This window comes from Dipodomys merriami, unplaced genomic scaffold (assembly GCF_024711535.1).
Source record: "Dipodomys merriami isolate MVZ:Mamm:240054 unplaced genomic scaffold, mDipMer1.0.p SCAF_22, whole genome shotgun sequence".
Taxonomy (NCBI): Eukaryota; Metazoa; Chordata; class Mammalia; order Rodentia; family Heteromyidae; genus Dipodomys; species Dipodomys merriami.
Window position 1 is genome coordinate 12,921,552 of NW_027203604.1, and position 18,329 is coordinate 12,939,880.

An 18,329-nucleotide genomic window follows, 5' to 3' on the forward strand; every position below is an offset into this window, starting at 1 on the left:
GCAATGCTGAATTTCTCATACTAATTGGTTATATCAGAAAATGTGCCTTCATTGTCCACATAGTGAAACATGTATTTCTGATTACCTAGCAATCCCTTGGGATATTTGATTTAGATACTAAAAAAGTTTGGGTGTTGAGGTTTTGCACTTGTACATACAACTTAAAAGCATGGGATGGCAATGTAACTGGCAATGTAACTAGATGTTGTCTATAAAATGCACCTTGTGACCATTTCTGTGAAAGGCCCTTTACCAACTTAGAGTAACTATGGTTCAACAGTTGAGAGAAACCATCATTTTTAATAGTTAATTGTTTTGATGACTAATGATGCAAGTCTGAAGGCAATAAAGATTATTGTGAAAAGTATGTCATTTGGATAATGGATCTCACACGTCTCACAAAAAAGAGGAAGGCAGCATGCAACTTTTCTCTAGAAAAGCTATATTCTCAAGCTATTCTTCAAGTAGAAAAACTGACAGCTTGGCAGAAATGTCCTTAGGGCATTGGTGCCAAATTTGTGATCACTAAACATCTAGTTGGCCATGGACAGGATCAAAGGTAGCAGATGAGCTAGAAAGTTGCAGTGCTTGATGGTACTGGAGGAACTTCATGAACTGCAATGTCACCACCAGAACATTTATGTCAGATACCAGCTGTTTTTTATAAGGGACCTGGGATAGAAAGATGTATACCCACCACTTGAGGAGGAGAAAGCAGTACAGTGGGCTGATATGACCTGATTTCAACTCTAATATGTACCATAGCAAAGAAATCAGAGCCTAGGGCTCTAACAACTGTCTATTATTACCTTCCTAAAAACAGTAGAATCTACCAAACTGGTAGCAATAGTACTCAATACACCAAAGCTCCATTAAAACACCATTTGCAATATCATTCTTTCTAATAGGTGAATAGAACACTACTGTGTATAATACCACATTTTCTTGATCCAGTCATCCACTGAGGGGCATCTGGACTGATTCCATATCATGGCTATGGTAAATAATGCTTCAATGAACATGGTTGTGCTGGCAGCTTTAGTGTGGCCTTATTTGTTCTCTATTGGATGAATGCTATGTCACAGGGAGCTCTATGTTCAGTCTGTTGAGGAACCTCCCTACAGCTTTCCAGAGTGGCTGAGCAAGTTTACATTCCCACCAACAGTGTAACAGAGTTCCCTTTTGGCCACATCTAGAATTTTGGTGAAATACAATCTCAGTGCTGCTTTGATTTGCATTTCTTTTGTAGCCATCTGTCAATTGGCCATTTTTATTTCTTCTGAAGTCTCTCTTTAAGTCATTAGCCCATTTATTAACTGGATTGTTGTCTCTTTATGATTTCAGAAAGAATGATATTGTACCATTCATGAGAAAATTAAAAGACTTGGAAAAAATATATTAAGTGAAGTAAAGGGGCAGTCCCAGAGAAAATAGGTTGCATGGTTTCCCTCATTTGTGGTGGCTGGAATATGTCTATAAATCTACAAGTAAACACACTGGGTTGTAAGCAAGGGGTCACAAATAAATTAACTGAAATATAATAGACTCGATGTAGAGCCCAAATAGTGTAACTCTTTAAAAAGACTTACTTCAAAGCCCATCAAAATAAGTACTAGGAAATAGGTACTTTCAGTTGGGTAGGGTAGAGCCAAGGGGGGAGAGATAGAAGAATAAAGTAGGGAAGTGTGCTCCCTGCCCATATATATATATATATATATATATATATATATATATATATATATATATATATCACAGAATTGTGAAATATAAGGATCCAAGTAGGGTGATGATGTTGAAGTGATGACACAGATCAAGATGCACTGCTTTGTTAAAAGGCAAAAAAGTTAAATACATAACCTAAAACAAAGGTAAGTAAGGGAAGGGGTGGGTTGGGAATGGTGGGTGAGAACATAGAAAGGTGTGACATTGATCAAGATGCACTGTATTTGTAAACTGGTGAATGGCAACTCCTTTGTACAACTACTTAAAGATAATAAAAATATTTGAAAGAAAAACACCACCATCTACCATAGTGGGGAAAGGTAAAAGTAGATGCTGGTTTAGGCTTCTAAATATGGTCTATTCCCAAAATGCTAATCAGCACAGGTAAGAGGTGAAAAGTAAGCCCACCATACCATACACTTTGAGGGGTCATCCTGGTGAAAACCATAAAGCAAGCCACCATACACAGACTCCTAAGAATGGGTTCATAGAAAAACTTTTTGGTTTTATTTAACAAACACATACTAGAAAACAAACATTGCTACTTGCAATGAGATCTAATGTGTAGGTTTTCTGAGGCATTTAAGAGCTCCCGTTTCCAACCTTCAGGATAAGGGCTTTGGCATGGTTAACTTCTAAAGTATCTCTTAACTGCCTAGCTAGTTAGAAAAGTGCATATGGGTAGCAAATGTGATTGGGTTTTGCATATATCATATAAGCAAATAAAAATTTTAGTGTATTTGAAATTTCAATTGCTTGAAAGTTTTGTGATATTGCCAAGGATCTTATGTCATGCCACAAACATGGCACTCCCTGGTGAGAATGATGGGTGTGGCTCCTTAAGGACTAATGAATGACATTGGTACATATGGAGAAATCTGGATTATAGGCAAAGTGGTACTAATTAATATTAATAACAGCGATCCAAGGCCTCCAATGCAACTCAGAAACATGCCAGATAAAGTTCTAATTTCATTTCTCATGGGAAAATGTGTCTTGACTTCTGAATGCTTTCTTTTCACGTTTTCTTTTTCTCATCTGAATGCTTCCATAGAACTGCCCTAGGCTTTTCTCAGGCTACAAGGCAACAAAATATACTCCCCCAGAGTATCTCTTGACTAGTAAATTCTCATCACAAACAAAAATTATATAAGTCTTTGGTAAATACGTGGAAGTTAGTCAAGACTCAATGGAAAGTTCCTAAATAAGAGTAACTTACATCAGGCAACATCTAGGCATGAATTTCTTCTAGAAGTCATTCATGTGTCATGACTGTTCTGTCTTATTAAATCCTTTTAATAAGACAAAATTCTCACAGAGTTTCTAAAACTTCAAGGGGCTTTGCTATGAGGCTCACCCAAATGAGAATCCTAGTGAAGGTTGTTTTTGTCTGTGTTGGCGAGTATGCACTAGATCTATGTTTGTGTTTACTTCTCATCCATGTATTGCATTCACACTGCTGGGCAAGGAGCTCATACAAGAGGTTGTTTTGCTTTCTCTTTATAAGGTCATCAGAGCAATACAGGATCAACTGAAAAATAAACTTACAGTATATCATGTAAGACTTACAACAGGTCAGCTCTAGGAAGAAGGCAGAAATGGCCAGGTTACATTTCCTGACAATCTGCAATTCTTATGGGCAGTCACGGTCAAGGCTTGCTTTTGTAGAAAGCTGGGAAACTGCTGATGGCCTCAGTTCCTTGGCCAAGCTCCTCACAGCATGGAGACTGTGCTTTTGTGATACAGAATCAAACATGATCTAGAACCATAGTGGTATCTTGTAAACCTCTCCTTTGGAAGCTCTTCATTACAGTAAGCAGACTGGAATGATGAAACAGGGAAGGTATCTCTACCTCTCCCCTCCCTCATAGTTCTTTTTTCTTTGGTGGTCTCCCAGAGTCCTGAAAGATCCTGGCTGGCTTTTCTGTGTTTTGCAGACAGCCCCAAAACAATCACATGCAGGGGATACACAAAGGAAGGAATCCAGATTGAGTTTGGTTAGACTCATACATCTGGGCTGGACTCAGAAAAGCCTTTCTATGGACTCTGTGCCTTTAAAAACGTGCTTATTCCAAGACTTTATATCAGCCTGTGGAGATGTGCAGTGGTGTGTCCGCCTAATCACACCCTGTCCTTGACCCCGGGGCTGCAGTCAGAGCATGTCTGTAGAATCACTTGTATAGCTGTGTCCAGTACTGAGACTTTCTGTGGGCTCTATCTGCAAAGGCCCGGAACACAACTCAGATGCAACCAAAATGGACAAATATATGAGCACCTATTCTTTATGCATAATAAATGTAGTGTGAAGTTATCAGAATATCATCCAGAGGCCTACAGAGGAATGAACACCCTGTGCACTGTGCAGTATGATCTTCCCTCCCTGGGGACCAAGAGCAGGTGGTGTCCAGGACTCCATGGAAGGCAATGGATGGTGTCAGCAGCTTAGTACATGCGGAAGATTCTGGGGCCTGAAGCAGCCAGGGCACATCATCTACATTGAAATGGGTTGGTAGTTCTTGGGGCCCCCTTCTTGGGAGATTTCCACACTGGGCAGGCTCTTGGGCAACAGCTTTCCCAAGTCAAGCTTTTTAAGGGCCCACATGGAAGAGACACATGCAATAAATAAGAGCATGGCTGCACAGCTGGTCCCATGGAGACACTCATTTGCAGAGGATCCCATTCTGAAGTGTTTGGTTTCTGTCAGTGATGCAGAAAGAGGTGGCTGTGTGGGGTAGTTCTTCCTTGATCTTCGGTGAATGATTGCTGTTGTTGCTAGTGCTTGATTTGCTTCTGCTTGGGTCAAGAGCGGGTTGCATGGGCGAGGCCCGGGCCCCCTTGCTCCTGACCAGGCAGCTGCAGATGAGCCGGAAGAAGGCACGCCTCATCTCCTTGCTTGCCAATGTGTAGATGATAGGGTTCATGGCAGAGTTGAGGACAGCCAGCATGATGAACCACTGATCCTTGAATAGGATGGGGCACTCCTTTACCCTGCACGCCACATCAATGAGGAAGAGGATGAAGAGGGGGGACCAGCAGGCGATGAACACACTCACCACGATCACCACAGTTCGCAGTAGGGCCATGGAGCGCTCTGAGTTGCTGTGATTGGTCACCTTGCGGCTGCTAGACTTGACCAGGAAATAGATGCGGGCATACAAGAAGACGATGGTCACCAGGATGGCTATGAAGATGCTGATACAGAAGGCGATGTACTTCTTGGAATAGAGGGGCAAGATGGTTGAGCAGTCAGAAAAGTTCTGCAGACAGTTCCAGCCCAGAATTGGCAAGGCACCCAGGGAGAAGGCAATGAGCCAGCACATCCCAATCAGGAGGAAGACTCGGTGTTTCTTGTTGGCATCGTAGGGCCGCATCTTGATCATGGTTAAATGCCGCTCAATGGCGATGGCCAGTAAGCTGCAGGTGGAAGCCCCAAGGGCCACAAACATACTGCCCTCTCTGAGGAACCAGACCGTCAGAGACAGGCTAAATGTCTTCTTGCCCGACATCAGAATGTTGACCTTGTAAGCTATGCCAGCCAGCAGGTCACAGAGAGCCAGGTTACCAATGAAAAAGTACATGCGATTGTGAAATTTATTGTTTTTCCAGATGGCGATCAAAACCATCAGATTCTCCAAGACAATAAAGCTGCAGACAACCAAGAAGAGTATGGTGGTGAGTGTGCTGTCTTCAGGGGGGTCCCGCAGTCTACCCTCCAGCTTCCCCACATAGTTGTAATGTGCCAACAGAGTCTCATTTCCCAAGGCGGGCCGTGGGTGTGGCGGAAGCATGGTTGTCATGGCTTGGCGATGACAGATGGTTACCTCCACAACCCACAAGAGGGCGCCCAGGGAACATTCATTTCAGAGGACCACCAGGATTGCAGTGCGGCTTCAGGAACGTGTGCAGGCCACACTCCAGCAGGGATGTTGAAAACAGCCTCCTAGAACAAGATGAAAGGAGCAAGAGCCATGGATGAAGTGACCCACCTTAAGAAACTGGGTGACAAACTCTGAAACATTCAGAGAGCTGGTAGGGTCAGGGCTGCAGAGAGGGGTTTAAACAAGCAGGCCAACCTTCTCAGTGGTGATAAAGGCCAGGGAAAATGATGAGGGGTCTGGAGTTTCAGGACAGAGCAATTCCATGTATGAATCATTTAATCATGTATCCAACGTGCACAGTCCCAAATAAAGCTTCCCACTTAGAAACTTCCAAGCACTAACCAGGAAATGCTAGTGTGTTAGTCCTCATCTACCACAAGGGAGCTGGTAAGCCATTATCCCCTGTTACCCAGAGGGAAACAGAATTTTTCTCAGGACAAATCAAAACAAACAAGAAAACCCAAGATGGAGCCAAAATGATGCCCACTGGACTTCTGAGACCTCCCTGATGAGTGCTGGAGTGACACCGTGGGAAGTACCCATTATTGCCTTGGGCGGCCTCCCTGGAAGTCTGGATGGGCCTTTGGTCCACCTGGCAGAGAGCCCTAAGGCCTGACCATGCAGTCAGGACAGGAAGAGCAGCCTGGGGGATGGAGGCCCTGAAGCCACTTCGCTGAGCTGGTGGCTGCTGGGAAGGAATATAAATGGGCACAAACAGTAGCAGCTGGCTTTTTTGAGATAAAGAAAGAAAGGAAAAGTGATGACATGAGTTCTGGGAAGAATTTAAAATGCAGAGGCCTAGGCTGATGTAGCTCCAGTGATACAGTGTGTTCTTAGCATGCTGAAAGCCCTGGGTTCAATCCTCTGCACTAGAAAGAAAATGGAATCAGAGGCTTGCAAATTTGAGCAGGAAAATACGGCACCATAGGAGCCCTGAGATAGCAAAGGCCGCAAAGCCAAGCACCGACCCCCAGTGGGTTTTGAATTTGAACACTCTCCCTCTCTTCATGCCCTGGATACATCCAGTCTGTCCCCAGTGGTCATCTTAATTGTCCTCCTGTGATATTAATGGTGCTGCCTACCAGCTCTCAAGTCAAACATTCCTTTCCATGGATTAGCATCCATTTAATAGGTATATATATGTATATGGGATAGAGTGAATAATTCAGTGTATGTACACAGTGTGTATTGATCAAATAAAGATGATTGGTATTTCTATCTCCTTAACATGGATCATTTGGTATTTCTATCTCCTTAACATGGATCATTTGTTTGTGTTGAGATGTTCTGAGTTCCTCTTTATAAAATAAATAATAGTGTATTGTAAAGTAAAGCCATCTTACTGTATATCTAAAGCTTATTCATCTGTACCTTGGACCCATTACCCAGTCTCCTTCTATCCTGACTCTCAGCTTTTAGTGACCATTATCCTCACAGAAACACCTTTTTAGGTTAATCGCATGTGACTGAGAACATGTGATATCTTTCAAGATTCACTTACTTTACATTAAAACCATTTGACTATTTAAATATACAATGGAAGCCCAAGTAACAGTGTTTATGCCTATAATCATAGCTATTCAGGAAACTTTCCTGTTTGGGCTGGCTTTGAACTTTGGTCCTCAGATCTCAGCCTCCTGAGCGGCTAGGATTACAGGTGTGAGCCAAGGGTAGCTGGCAACCCATAGCTTCCTTGTAGAGATTTCTTCCCCAGAGCTTGACAGAATTCACTGTTCTGTAGGCCCGGGGAGCTGTCTGAGCTGCTGTCTGTTCACTGGCAGGAACTGCTTCTACCCAGCCCCTCCACGAAGGCTGTGTGAGATCCAGAGGAATGAAGTCAAGGACAGCTTGAATGCTGCATACTGGGAGAAACCTTGGGTGCAGCTGAAGTTTTCAGAGCATAGACTGGAAAGCCATTAACGTGTGATATGCTTTGCCTAGAGTATGTCAAGGTATACTCCTGCTAACACGCTGCAGTTGGAGTTATCAGGCCCAGCACCTTATATATTAATACGTAGGTAGTCAAGCAATTCATGTGTCCCTTTCTGTTCCTTGTCCACTTACGTCTTCATCTGTGAAGGCTGACCACAGAATTACTGTGTCCATGCCCTCCCTGTTCCATTTCTATCCCAAAGTAGGGGCATTTCATGAGCTCACTGAGACAAAAGCAGGAAAGGGCTGTCCCCAGAGAATAGGCTTGGCACAATGTGGGTGAAGTACCCGGTCCCCACCGTAGCTGGGCTAGAGCCTGCTGTGCCATACTGCTTAGTGGACCTACTAGGTTTGCACCACTGCCAGAGGAACTATCCTGTATCCTGCACCCTCCCTGCCAGGCTGTGATGGTGCCATCCATGCTACCACTGTGCCCAAGTTTGCGTCAGTATATCCTTGGGCTATCTGTTCTGCTATCAGGGGCTTCTGTCCCAGAGATGGACAAGCTTGTCCAGAAGGTAACTGCAATGCCAATGCCAGAAGTCTTGTCTCTCAGCTGGAGTGGGATTTCAACAGCAGCCCCACAGGCCCCAGCCTTTTAGGTAACAGGGCCATGTTTACAATTTAAGATGTTCCTGTGCTAAGTCAGCTTGTCTCCTGTGCTTCACATTACCTCAAGATAATCCCATGCCCACTTTGAAAGTCAGCAACACCTAGGATTTGGGTCAAAAGTGATGTAGAAGGGAAGGAAATCTCTTTAAAATGGCCAGCTCAAGAGATGCTCAAGAGAAAGAGCAAAGAGTTCATAAGCACAGGCTCTGCAAGCTGACATCTTTCCTTTTCCTCCTGAATATAAGGCTGAGTAGAAAGTCAGGTGGCTCACACCTGTAATCCTAGCAACTCAGGAGGCTGAGATCTGAGGATCATGGTTTGAAGCCAGACCAAACAGACAAATCTGAGAGAATCTTATCTCCAATTAACCAGCAAAAGGGCAGAAGTGCAGTTGTGGCTCAAGTGGTAGAAAAGTAATCTTGAGGAAAAAAAGCTAAGGGGGAGTACAAGCCTGTGAATTGAAGCCTTTGTATGAGCAAAACGAACAAACATTGAGCTGAAGAGAACAGAAGAAAAACAAGCAAACAATACAAACAAGTAACTAATAAAAAATGACCACAACAAAAAGAATAGAATCCGTGCCAGAAACTCAAGACTATGAATTCTGAGGACAAGCATGCTTTACATCTCCATGAATGTTTGCATCATTTCTTTAATTAAATATTTATGATTCAAGGCACATGCTTTTGTAGCACATTCTTTGCTAAGCATAATTCTCTGCCTTCGCAATTGGGAGATATCTGATTCTCCTCAGAATCCTAAAGTACATTTTTTTCCTCTGGATTATCAATAATTACAAAGCTGAGAGTTAAGTGCTGAGCTAGGAATCAAAAGGTGCAATCGATTGTGGCTATGTCTACACATCTTTATGCATGGTCAAAAGCATGTTATAGAAAAGTTCTCTCTGGAGAGTTTGTTGGAAGAAAGTTCCGCCTCATCCCCTGGCACCAGTGAACCCTGGCAGGAATGAGGTAGAAGGAAGGCTCTGTAAGAATGCTGCATGCTTGGAGACCAGCCTGCCACGGCTCAGAAACAACTTCAAGTCAGCACTTAGACCAGGAAGAGGATAGGCCCCACCCCTCAGGGTACCTCTTACCTCTCCTGGTCATTACTCCCAACCCTGAGTATGACAACAGTATGCATGTCTCACCCCCACCCCAAGGCAAGTCTAGCTTGTTCTTAGAAGAAAATGGGGCCACTAGATACAGCTGTGTCTGGCACATTTGCTCAAGTGAATCATGGCTAGGGGATCACCTATCCTGTGGGGGCACATACCATCTTCTGTTCACTGCAGATCATGGGCACAGGTAATGTCTTCCATCACCTAAGTGATGCTGTGAAGATTGATTGAGATATTCTCTTGATGAGTACATGCCCACATTTGTACCAGCCGCCCTTGGTTTCTGAGTGGCAGACGAGCGTCTAAAGTGAGCTTTAACCATGACACAGAGGTGTTGGGCTTTCTAGAGATTACTGACCAGTGATCATTTAGGCTACCCTGAAAAACAGGTGTATGTGGAGAGACTCAGGATGTGTATGCATGGGCGGGGTTGGGGGGGGAATGCATACAGGGCATGACTGGTATAGTAGACAGGCTTGCATTTTGCTTTATCAGAAAGGACTAAAGCTAGAGGTGGCAGTGACACTGTAAGCCTTATGCAGCTTAATTTCCACACGAACATTTAAAAAGAAAGTCCAATGTCATGAACTGTAGCTATATGTAGACTAGTTATATATATATTTGCATATGACACTGAGGCATATTCCAGAAGGTATGGGAATATGGAAACCCACATGGAGATACAGATACTTCTTCTCATTAGCATCCTCCTCCTCCTCTTCTTCTTCCTCCTCCTCCTCCTCCTCCTCCTCCTCCTCCTCCTCCTCCTCCTCCTCCTCCTCCTCCTCCTCCTACTCCTCTTCTGCTTCCTCCTCCTCTTCTGCTTCCTCCTTCTTTTGTGCCTGTACTGGGGCTTCATCTCAAGGGTCTACTCTCTCCTTTAGCTTTTACGCTCAAAGACAGCAGTCTACCACTTGAGCCACAGCCATTTCCAACTTTGGGTGGTTAATTGGAGATAAGAGTCTCAGGGAGCTTCCTGCCCAGGCTAGCTTTGAACCATGATCTTCATTATCTCAGCCTCCTGAGATAGCTAGGATTACAGGGCTAAGCCACTGGTGCTAACCAACAGGAATTCCTTAGCAGATCCGTGCCTGAAAGTTCATTAGTACCCAGCACTCACTTCTAAGTCCTGCACCAAGAGATCACCCTGAGGACCCGGGCGGACCCCTTAGTACTGTGCACCCCCAGCTCTGACAAAGACTTCAGTATTCCACATCTGTATCACTAGTCATTCTGTGTTTCCCCAAGCCACTGCCCACATCTCAGCTTCCCTTCCCTTAGAATCCCTGTAACTTCAGTGTTTCCCTTGGCCTCATAAAGCTCAAATCATGCAGACGACCTCAAGACATTGTAACACCAACAGCTTTTGGCTGAGAAGGAGAAGGATGCCTTCTAGGAGGTGATTCTGTGCTGGATAACCCCCAGTTAGAGCGTGTTAATGTCAGGGAAGCCTCCCTTCCCCCACGGCTCCAAAAGGAGCGTCCCTGGGGAAGGTGAGCCTGGGAGAGGGGCAGATGGACTCCAGATGTGCCCCCCACACTGGTCACTCACTTTCTCCACACAGGGCACTTTGAAAAGTAAACAAACTATAAAAGGAAGGAAAGGAGGAGGGCAGAAAATATTTCTACGATGTCTAGCCCCTTTCCCCTCCTCCTGCCCTTTTCCCTCCTCAAGAATGCACAAATTTCCCTTGGTAAGATTTGGGACACTATATATATTTTTTAGATGCATGTCTTCCCTGGGAAATCATCCTTCATCCTTCCAAACGAATTAAAACACAACTCAGAAAGCAAGTATTTTTCCTTCGTGTGTGTGTGTGTGTGTGTGTGTGTGTGTGTGTGTGTGTGTGTGTGTGTGTGTGTGTAGAGAGAGAGAGAGAGAGATTATACTGGGACTTGAACTCAGGACCTGGGTGTTGTCCCTTAGCTTTTTTGGTCAAGGACAGTGCTTTACCACTTGAGCCATAGTGTTACTTCCAGCTTCTTGGTTATTAAGTAGAGATGAGTCTCATGCACCTTCTTGCCCCAGCACCTTTGAACTGTTGATCCTCAGATCTTCCTTCCTTCCTGCTTCCCTCCTCCCTTCCTTCCTTCTCTCCTTCTTTTCTTCCTCCCCCCCCTCTCTCTTTCAAAAGAACTTAGGAAATAATGAGCTGGCCCTTTCAAGACTCCAGAAAAATTCCTTTGCTAATGAGTCTTTTCCCCTGCTCTGGGTTTCTTGGGTGACCTCACTCTGCCTCCAGAGATAGTCTATTGGCAAAATGCAGCCTTTGCACACACAGGCCCATGCACTTGACACTTGATCTGAGCCTAACAGTGAAGGGCCCCCGAGGGGAGAGGGATAATAATCACCACTGACAAACCAGGTAAAGGTAACTGGCTGCTTGAGGGCTCCCTGCGTCCCTGTGGCTTTTCACATGGTCCTTGTCTTTGGCAAACAAAGCTAGGATGCCATTACAGAGCTGGGCATCATTCAGGAAACCCTCGGTATGGAGGGCCCCAAGTTTCTTCCCCATTAACAGTCTCTTGGGTTTCCAGACTTATCCATGGAAGGCAACAGACTTTGACACAGTCTTTTTCTAGCTGCCTCCATTGCTCTCTCCTCCATCATATTCAAGCTTTCTTTTTCTGCTTATCCCGAGGGAAATGAACTAAATTACTTCAGAGACTGCCGCAAAACAAAATAGAGGGGAAGAGAAAATAGGTTTCATGAGAGAGCTAAAGACAGGTGAATGAGAAGTATTCTGTCCAAGATGTTCATCTGTGGTCCCTCCATGTCATGTCTGGTCCCTACAGTGGTGTGTACCATGGGAATGAGGCTGCTAGGGAACATATATCCTTATGGGTCACTATTGGTAGAGCTTAGCTGGACTGGATGCCCATCTGGTTCTAGACTATCCCATCAGAGACCGGCCCTGGATAAGGCTGTCACCTTCCCATTTGTCCTTTAAGAGGTCTCAAGAGCTTCAGCAGTGTGTATTACAGTTGCTTCTAGCTACTGTACTAGTAAAATGTCAGGATGCTGTTTCAGGGGCTTTATTGAAATATGTAAAAAAAATTCTGGAGCCAAGGAAATGGAGTGGAAATGTCCAAGCCAAGAGCATGGTAAACCATGTGAGGGTCTCTCTGAAGCTCACTGTGCCTGGACACCTGCACAGCTTGCGGACGGGGAAAAGTCACCCACTGGGGCAGCACTCCATGGAATGTTTAACCTCACTGAATTGGTCCTTGTCCGGTCCCTCAAAAAGGAGTACTAAGGAAAATGAAGAAAGGGAGAGGAAAAGGCACAGGGAGAAAGAAAGGGAAAGGGGAAAGGAGAGGGAAAGAGAAAGGGAAAGGGAGAGGGAAAGAGAAAGGGAAAGGGAGAGAAAGCATTATGTCCCATAGTGCCAACAAAAGCAATGATTGAAATGTCTTAATAAAGGAAGCTTACACATCATATTATTACCTCCAAAAGCTTATGGAAATTCCCTTGAAAGAAGTTAGTTGACCAGAAAACAAGAAGCAACGGAATCTAAAATCTATCAAGAAAGGATTTATGAAGGGATTTATGAAAAGAGAGAAAGGCGAGGTAATCTATAGCCCTATGGTCCCAGCCAACACACATAGACGGCTCAAAGGAGTGGGTTTCAGGCTTTGGCAAGGAAAAAGGGCTCTACCACGGAGCAAACATATGTTTTTCAAGATGATGACATGCTCCATTTTTTTTTTGTCACAAAAAGTACATACAATCAAGCGTAGGAGTGAGGAAGATGAACTGATACCGTGCAAGTGTCATAATTTCTAGAAAGAGGAAAATTAGTTTGTGAATTGTAAGCAATCAGGTCATTAGACCAATAAGTAAAGCTTCTTTCACCGGAAATGAGAATTTCTCCCATCCATATATGGTAGAAAATCGGAAGAATCCTTTTTTTTTTTTTTCCAGCGTACAGATATAAAGAGAAAAACGACACTTTCAAGATGAAAACTGGCTATGGCATCATTCTTTCTGTACCTTAAGAGGAAGGTCTGAGAGGCTGGTCTTTAGGCTAGATCTCTGGAGTCAGGGAATGGCAGTGGCACTTAGGCCCGATGGAATGGCTGCTGGTTTGTGGTTGAAAAAAAAACCCAATGTGTGGTTCTTCCATGACCACAAAAGGATTTTTCCAGTTACTATTTCCTATTATTCCTATTATTATTTCTCTGTCTCAATTAAGAAATTATACAGATCTAGACCTACCCATGGCTCCTCAAACACAATGTACTACTACCACTACCACCATCACAAGAAAATCATCGTCAATCATATGCCTACAGAGCACAATCTTTTCCTGTGCTTTCCAGGAAATACAGTTTTCTTAACCCTTACCTTCAAGATTTTCATCTATGAAAAAAAAAGTTGGCAAAGCTAAATTATATACATGCCACAATCTACCACCACCCATGATTTGCTATGTCCAGTTTTTAGAAAGAGATAGAATTCTGGAGGCCTCAGATCCGAAACAGAGATGAATAACTTCTGTTCAATGACTACCCCTTCCTAATTATAATGTTCAAAACAAAGTATATTCCCTTTAAAAAGTTCTGCAAGATAAGCTGGGTACTGGTGGCTCACGCCTGTAAATCCTAGCTAGTCAGGAGGCTGAGATCTAAGGATCACGGTTCAAAGCTATCCTAGGCAGGAAAGTCCATAAGATTCTTCCCTCCAATGAACCCCCAAAAAGCTTAAAGTAGTAAAGTGCTATTAGTCTTGAGCCCAAAAGCTCAAGGACAGAGCCCAGGCCCTGAGTTAGAGCCCTAGTACCAACACACACACACACACACACACACACACACACACACACACACACAATGCAAGAAATCCATCTCTTACATCTAAATACACACACACACACACACACACACACACACACACACACACACACACAATGCAAGAAATCCATCTCTTACATCTAAATATAAAAATGCCACAAGGACATATGCCATTGGGAGTATCCAAAGCCAGACAGAGAGACAGGCAGAGACAGGGCATTGAGAAACTGTGGAGTTAAAAGCCCTGATCCCCCTTCCTACACTTTACCTCAGTAAGGAATGTGGCAGGCCAGTTTTCCTCTGCGAACCTCATTAATATTGTGGGAACTTGGTCTTCCAGCTCCCATCCTGACAGCTCTAATTGTCTTGGTGAAGAAACGTTAGGAAAACTGGAATGTGGCAGCTAATGGGACTTCAAAGAATGCTTTGTCCAGGAGAAAAAGGTCCCACTCTTCCAGTCCCCAGGGAGGGCGCCTCGCTTTTTAGGCTATCCAAAGAAAACGACCGACCGCCCCGACCTCTCTATGGATCAGCTACCTAACGCTGTCCGGGTTCTTCCAGATACAAGTGTCTTTTTCAAAAAGCTCCAGTTGTCGTTGACAAGGAAGTTACAGCCCTCTGCCTCGGGGGGGGGGGGGGGGTGGCTGGGTCACACGGAGGGGTGGGGATGTGGGTAGGGGGTGCGGATGCGGGGCGCTCCAGTGTGGCCGTGGCCGCTGCGCTCACGTGCGCCCAGGTCACGGTCGGGCCCAGAATCGGGGGGAATTTTGTCCTCAGAGTGGACCCGGTAGTGCCCCCCTCCCCAGCGCGCCCAAGCGGGGACCCCCCACCCACCCAATAACCCACCCCCACCCCCCCGGCCAGGACCCGTCCCGCCACTCACGTCTGTCTGGAGAGGGTGTCTGGGACGCCAGCATCCTGGCGCGCGCGCGCGGCGGGGTCGGGGCGCTGCTTCCACGGCTCTGATTGCACTCTTGGTTCAGTTCAGGAGGTCGCTCTGGGTCTGGGGTCCCCTCCCCTCTGGGGTTCGTCCTGTCGCCTCGCCCCAGCTCGTTCGCGCGTCCCTGGATGCGGCCGACTCAGCCTCTGCCCTGGCGAGTCCCAGCCGCAAACTTTTTCCAGCTGCCCGCCGGGGCGGGGCCCCGCGTCCGCCCGCCCCGCCCCGTGTCCGCCCTCCTCCCCGCCCAGCCTCGGGGCCTCGCCCAGCCCCTGTCACCTGCGCAGGCTTGAACCAGCCCCTCCCACTCCCACTCCGCAGTCCCCGCCAGACCCCACTTGTACCCCACCACACACACACCCCGAGAATCGACCCCTGGATGTATGTCAGGGACGAACTCTATGAGTCACCCTGGACACATCAGGATGATACCAAAACCAAACCCGGTCCCCGGGCTTGGGAGGACGCCTACCCAGCTGATAACGAAGGTCTGAGCTGAATATTATAATTAATGCTGATATCACCACCGTTACTATTACTACTGTTAATAGAGTTATCATTAGCCTGGCCTGGGTGGCTCATGACTATAATACTAGCTACTCAGGAGGCTCAGGTCTGAGGATCACCGTTTGAAGCCAGTCAGGGCAGGAAAGTCTGTGAGACTGTTAGCTCCAATAAATCAGCCAAAAGCCAAAAGTGGAGCTGCGGCTAAAGTATTAGAACACTCATTTTGAGTGAAAAAGCCAAGTGTGAGCAAGAGGCCATCACTGCCCTGAACATGACCATTTCCCACCAGACAGAGCGTCTAGGTCAGCATTTTTGCTTGTCCTTGTCCCTTCTTAGCCATCCTTGTCCACCTTCTGTCCTGCTTCCTCCTCCCGGCTCCAACCATCACTGTGCAGGGATCCCCGATCCTGAAGCTGTTCCCACTCTTAAATTTATGAATTGTGTAGAAGATTTCATCCCATTCACCTCCACTTCTACCAGGCCACCTCCACCCCTCCTGTGTGTGCCAGGCTTTGCCTCCTCTGCATATATATAGCCAGTCCTGGGGCTTGAACTCAGGCCCTGGGTACTGTCCCTGAGCCTCTTTGTGCTCAAGGCTCTACCACTTGCGCCACTGCACCACTTCTGGCTTTTTCTGAGTAGTTTATTGGAGATAAGAGTCTCACGAACTTTTCTGCCCAGGGTTGACTTTGAACCAAAGCTAACCAAGTAATCCTCAGTTCTCAGCCTCCTGAGTAGCTAGGATTACAGACATGGGCCAGTAGTGCCCGGCTCAGGGAAGTCTTTATAGAGACAAGAATCCCCTGGAGAGCACTATCCAATTGTCAGAAAAGCAAAGCAGAAACAATCCTAGAAGCTTTGGGAAGAATGGAGATCAAGAGAGAAAAAGGGAGGGAAAATGGAGGAGGAAAAGGAGAAAAAGGGAAAGGAAGGGAAAAGATGTAAAAAAAAAAAAATATAGAGGAACCAGAAGCCTGCTGTCCAGAGCAAGATAAAATTCCTTGAGCAGGCAGGATGGAGGCCCCTGGAGCATATGGAGTTCTTGGTGACCAAGTCAGCTTTACCTTGTCTCCAGAAGTAAAGCCCCATTCAAGCTTGCCATGCAACAGGGATCAGCCTGTGCTTATTTGGAATGCATCTGGACTATGAAAGTTGGCAGTAGAGTGAAAGCTAGCAGCACTTCTGGCTGTGGTGAGAAACTCAGGCCCTTAGGGACATGAGTTTTACCCAGGGGAGGCCACAGGGAGGGCTCTTGCCTACCTCAGGTACTTAATGGCAAAATGGGTCTCCTGACCTGGGGGGGACTTCCCCAGTCTTTTCACTTGTCCTATTTGCATGGCCTTCCAAATTTTCTCAGTGCTTTGCACATAGCTCTAAGTAGCCAAATTGCAAACAGAGGCCTCTGGGCCTCTATTTGTGTGACCCCTATCTCATCAACTGCAAGGAAAGGAGAGGTGAGAACATGCTCTTATGGCCATTCATCTCATGGCCAATCTGACCGCACAGCCTGTCTCACCCTACCATGATGCACAGTTGGCTCAACAACAAGTCTGCTAATCAACTGCTTCCTAGTGTTTAACAGTCCGTGCTGGGGCACTAGCTGAAGGTTTTGTGTGTATGTGCCAGTACTGGGGCTTGAACTCAGAGCCTGAGTACTGTCTCTTTGTGTTTTCACTCAAAGCTGGCACTCTACAACTTGAACCATAGCTCTACTTTTTGATGGGTAATTGTGGATAAGAGTCTCATGGATTTTCCTGCCCAGGGTAGAGCCCTGATTGAACTGCAATCCTCACATCTCAACCTCCTAAGTAGCTAAGATTACAGGTTTGAGCCACCAACACCCAGCTTCTGAAGTTGGTTTTGATTGGTCCCTGTCTCCATTTCCTGAGAATATCTTTAACCCTAATATAACAGGACAGCTAAGAGTCTCAGCAATGCCTTCACAACTTATCTCAGAAACTGGATGCCAGTAGCTGAGAAATAATGGGGTTCTTAACTGTCAATTGTAGGTGTCCCTAAAACAGACCAGGGATTTGATTCGTGCTATTACCAAGGTGTCCCTGAAACATTACTTCAATGAGGTTTCTTTTCTGCTAAGACTTACCATCTGGTCCAGCTGTCCCTCCAGCTCAGATTTCCTTGCATACAGCTCTGAGTAGCCAAATTGAAAAAGTCTGACAGTGGACCATGGTCTTTGTGCCTCCAAAGTCCCCTAGAGACAGACCTCTCTGGTTGTTTCTCTATGAATAATGAGTTCTGTGGACGCCTAGTACTCAAGGTTCTCAAGAGAAAAAAACTTCAGGACTGGGATGTAGCTCAGTGGTAAAGTGCTTGCCTAGCGAATACAATGTCCTGGGTTCTATTCCCAGTACCAAAAAAAGAAAGAAAGAAAAGAAAAGAAAACATATATTTTTAAATATAAGAAAGAAAAAGAAGACAGAAACTTCATAGACAAATACCAGATTCTAATTATAAAGGAGAAGGGAATTAGGAAGTCAAACATCCTGGTAGATGGGTGTGAAGCCTTTACACAAGAGTGTACTGGTTAATTACACAGTACTAATTGGAAAAGGGTAATGGCTTTCTAATTTTCTTGGAGACACCTGATAAGTATGATGGTTGATATATGTGTCAACCTGATTGAGTGATGGGGTACCCAGATATTTTGTCAATCATTATTCTGCATGTATCTGAAAGTGAATTTGGGGATGAGCTAATCATTTAAGTCATCAGATTGAGTAAAACAGCTGGCCATCCCCAGTGTGGTAGGCTTCATCAAATCAGTTGAATGCCTGAGTAGACATTTTTGAAGATCAAAGACTAAATATTCT

General features: G+C 45.4%; 1 protein-coding gene across 1 annotated transcript; it reads right to left on the bottom strand.

Moving 5' to 3' along the window:
• Window positions 1-1,784: 1,784 nt before the first annotated feature.
• S1pr3 (sphingosine-1-phosphate receptor 3) lies at window positions 1,785-15,116 on the bottom strand. Its single transcript, XM_070033351.1, has 2 exons — window positions 14,938-15,116; window positions 1,785-5,662 (listed from the first exon to the last, which is right to left on the bottom strand). The coding sequence occupies exon 2, from the start codon at window positions 5,517-5,519 to the stop codon at window positions 4,383-4,385; it is 1,137 nt and encodes a 378-aa protein (XP_069889452.1). The 5' UTR covers window positions 5,520-5,662; window positions 14,938-15,116; the 3' UTR covers window positions 1,785-4,382.
• Between the last annotated feature and the right edge of the window lie 3,213 nt (window positions 15,117-18,329).

Coding starts and splice junctions, on each gene's coding strand:
- S1pr3 (XM_070033351.1), bottom strand. CDS start 5,519: ATGACAACCATGCTTCCGCCACACCCACGGCCCGCCTTGGGAAATGAG.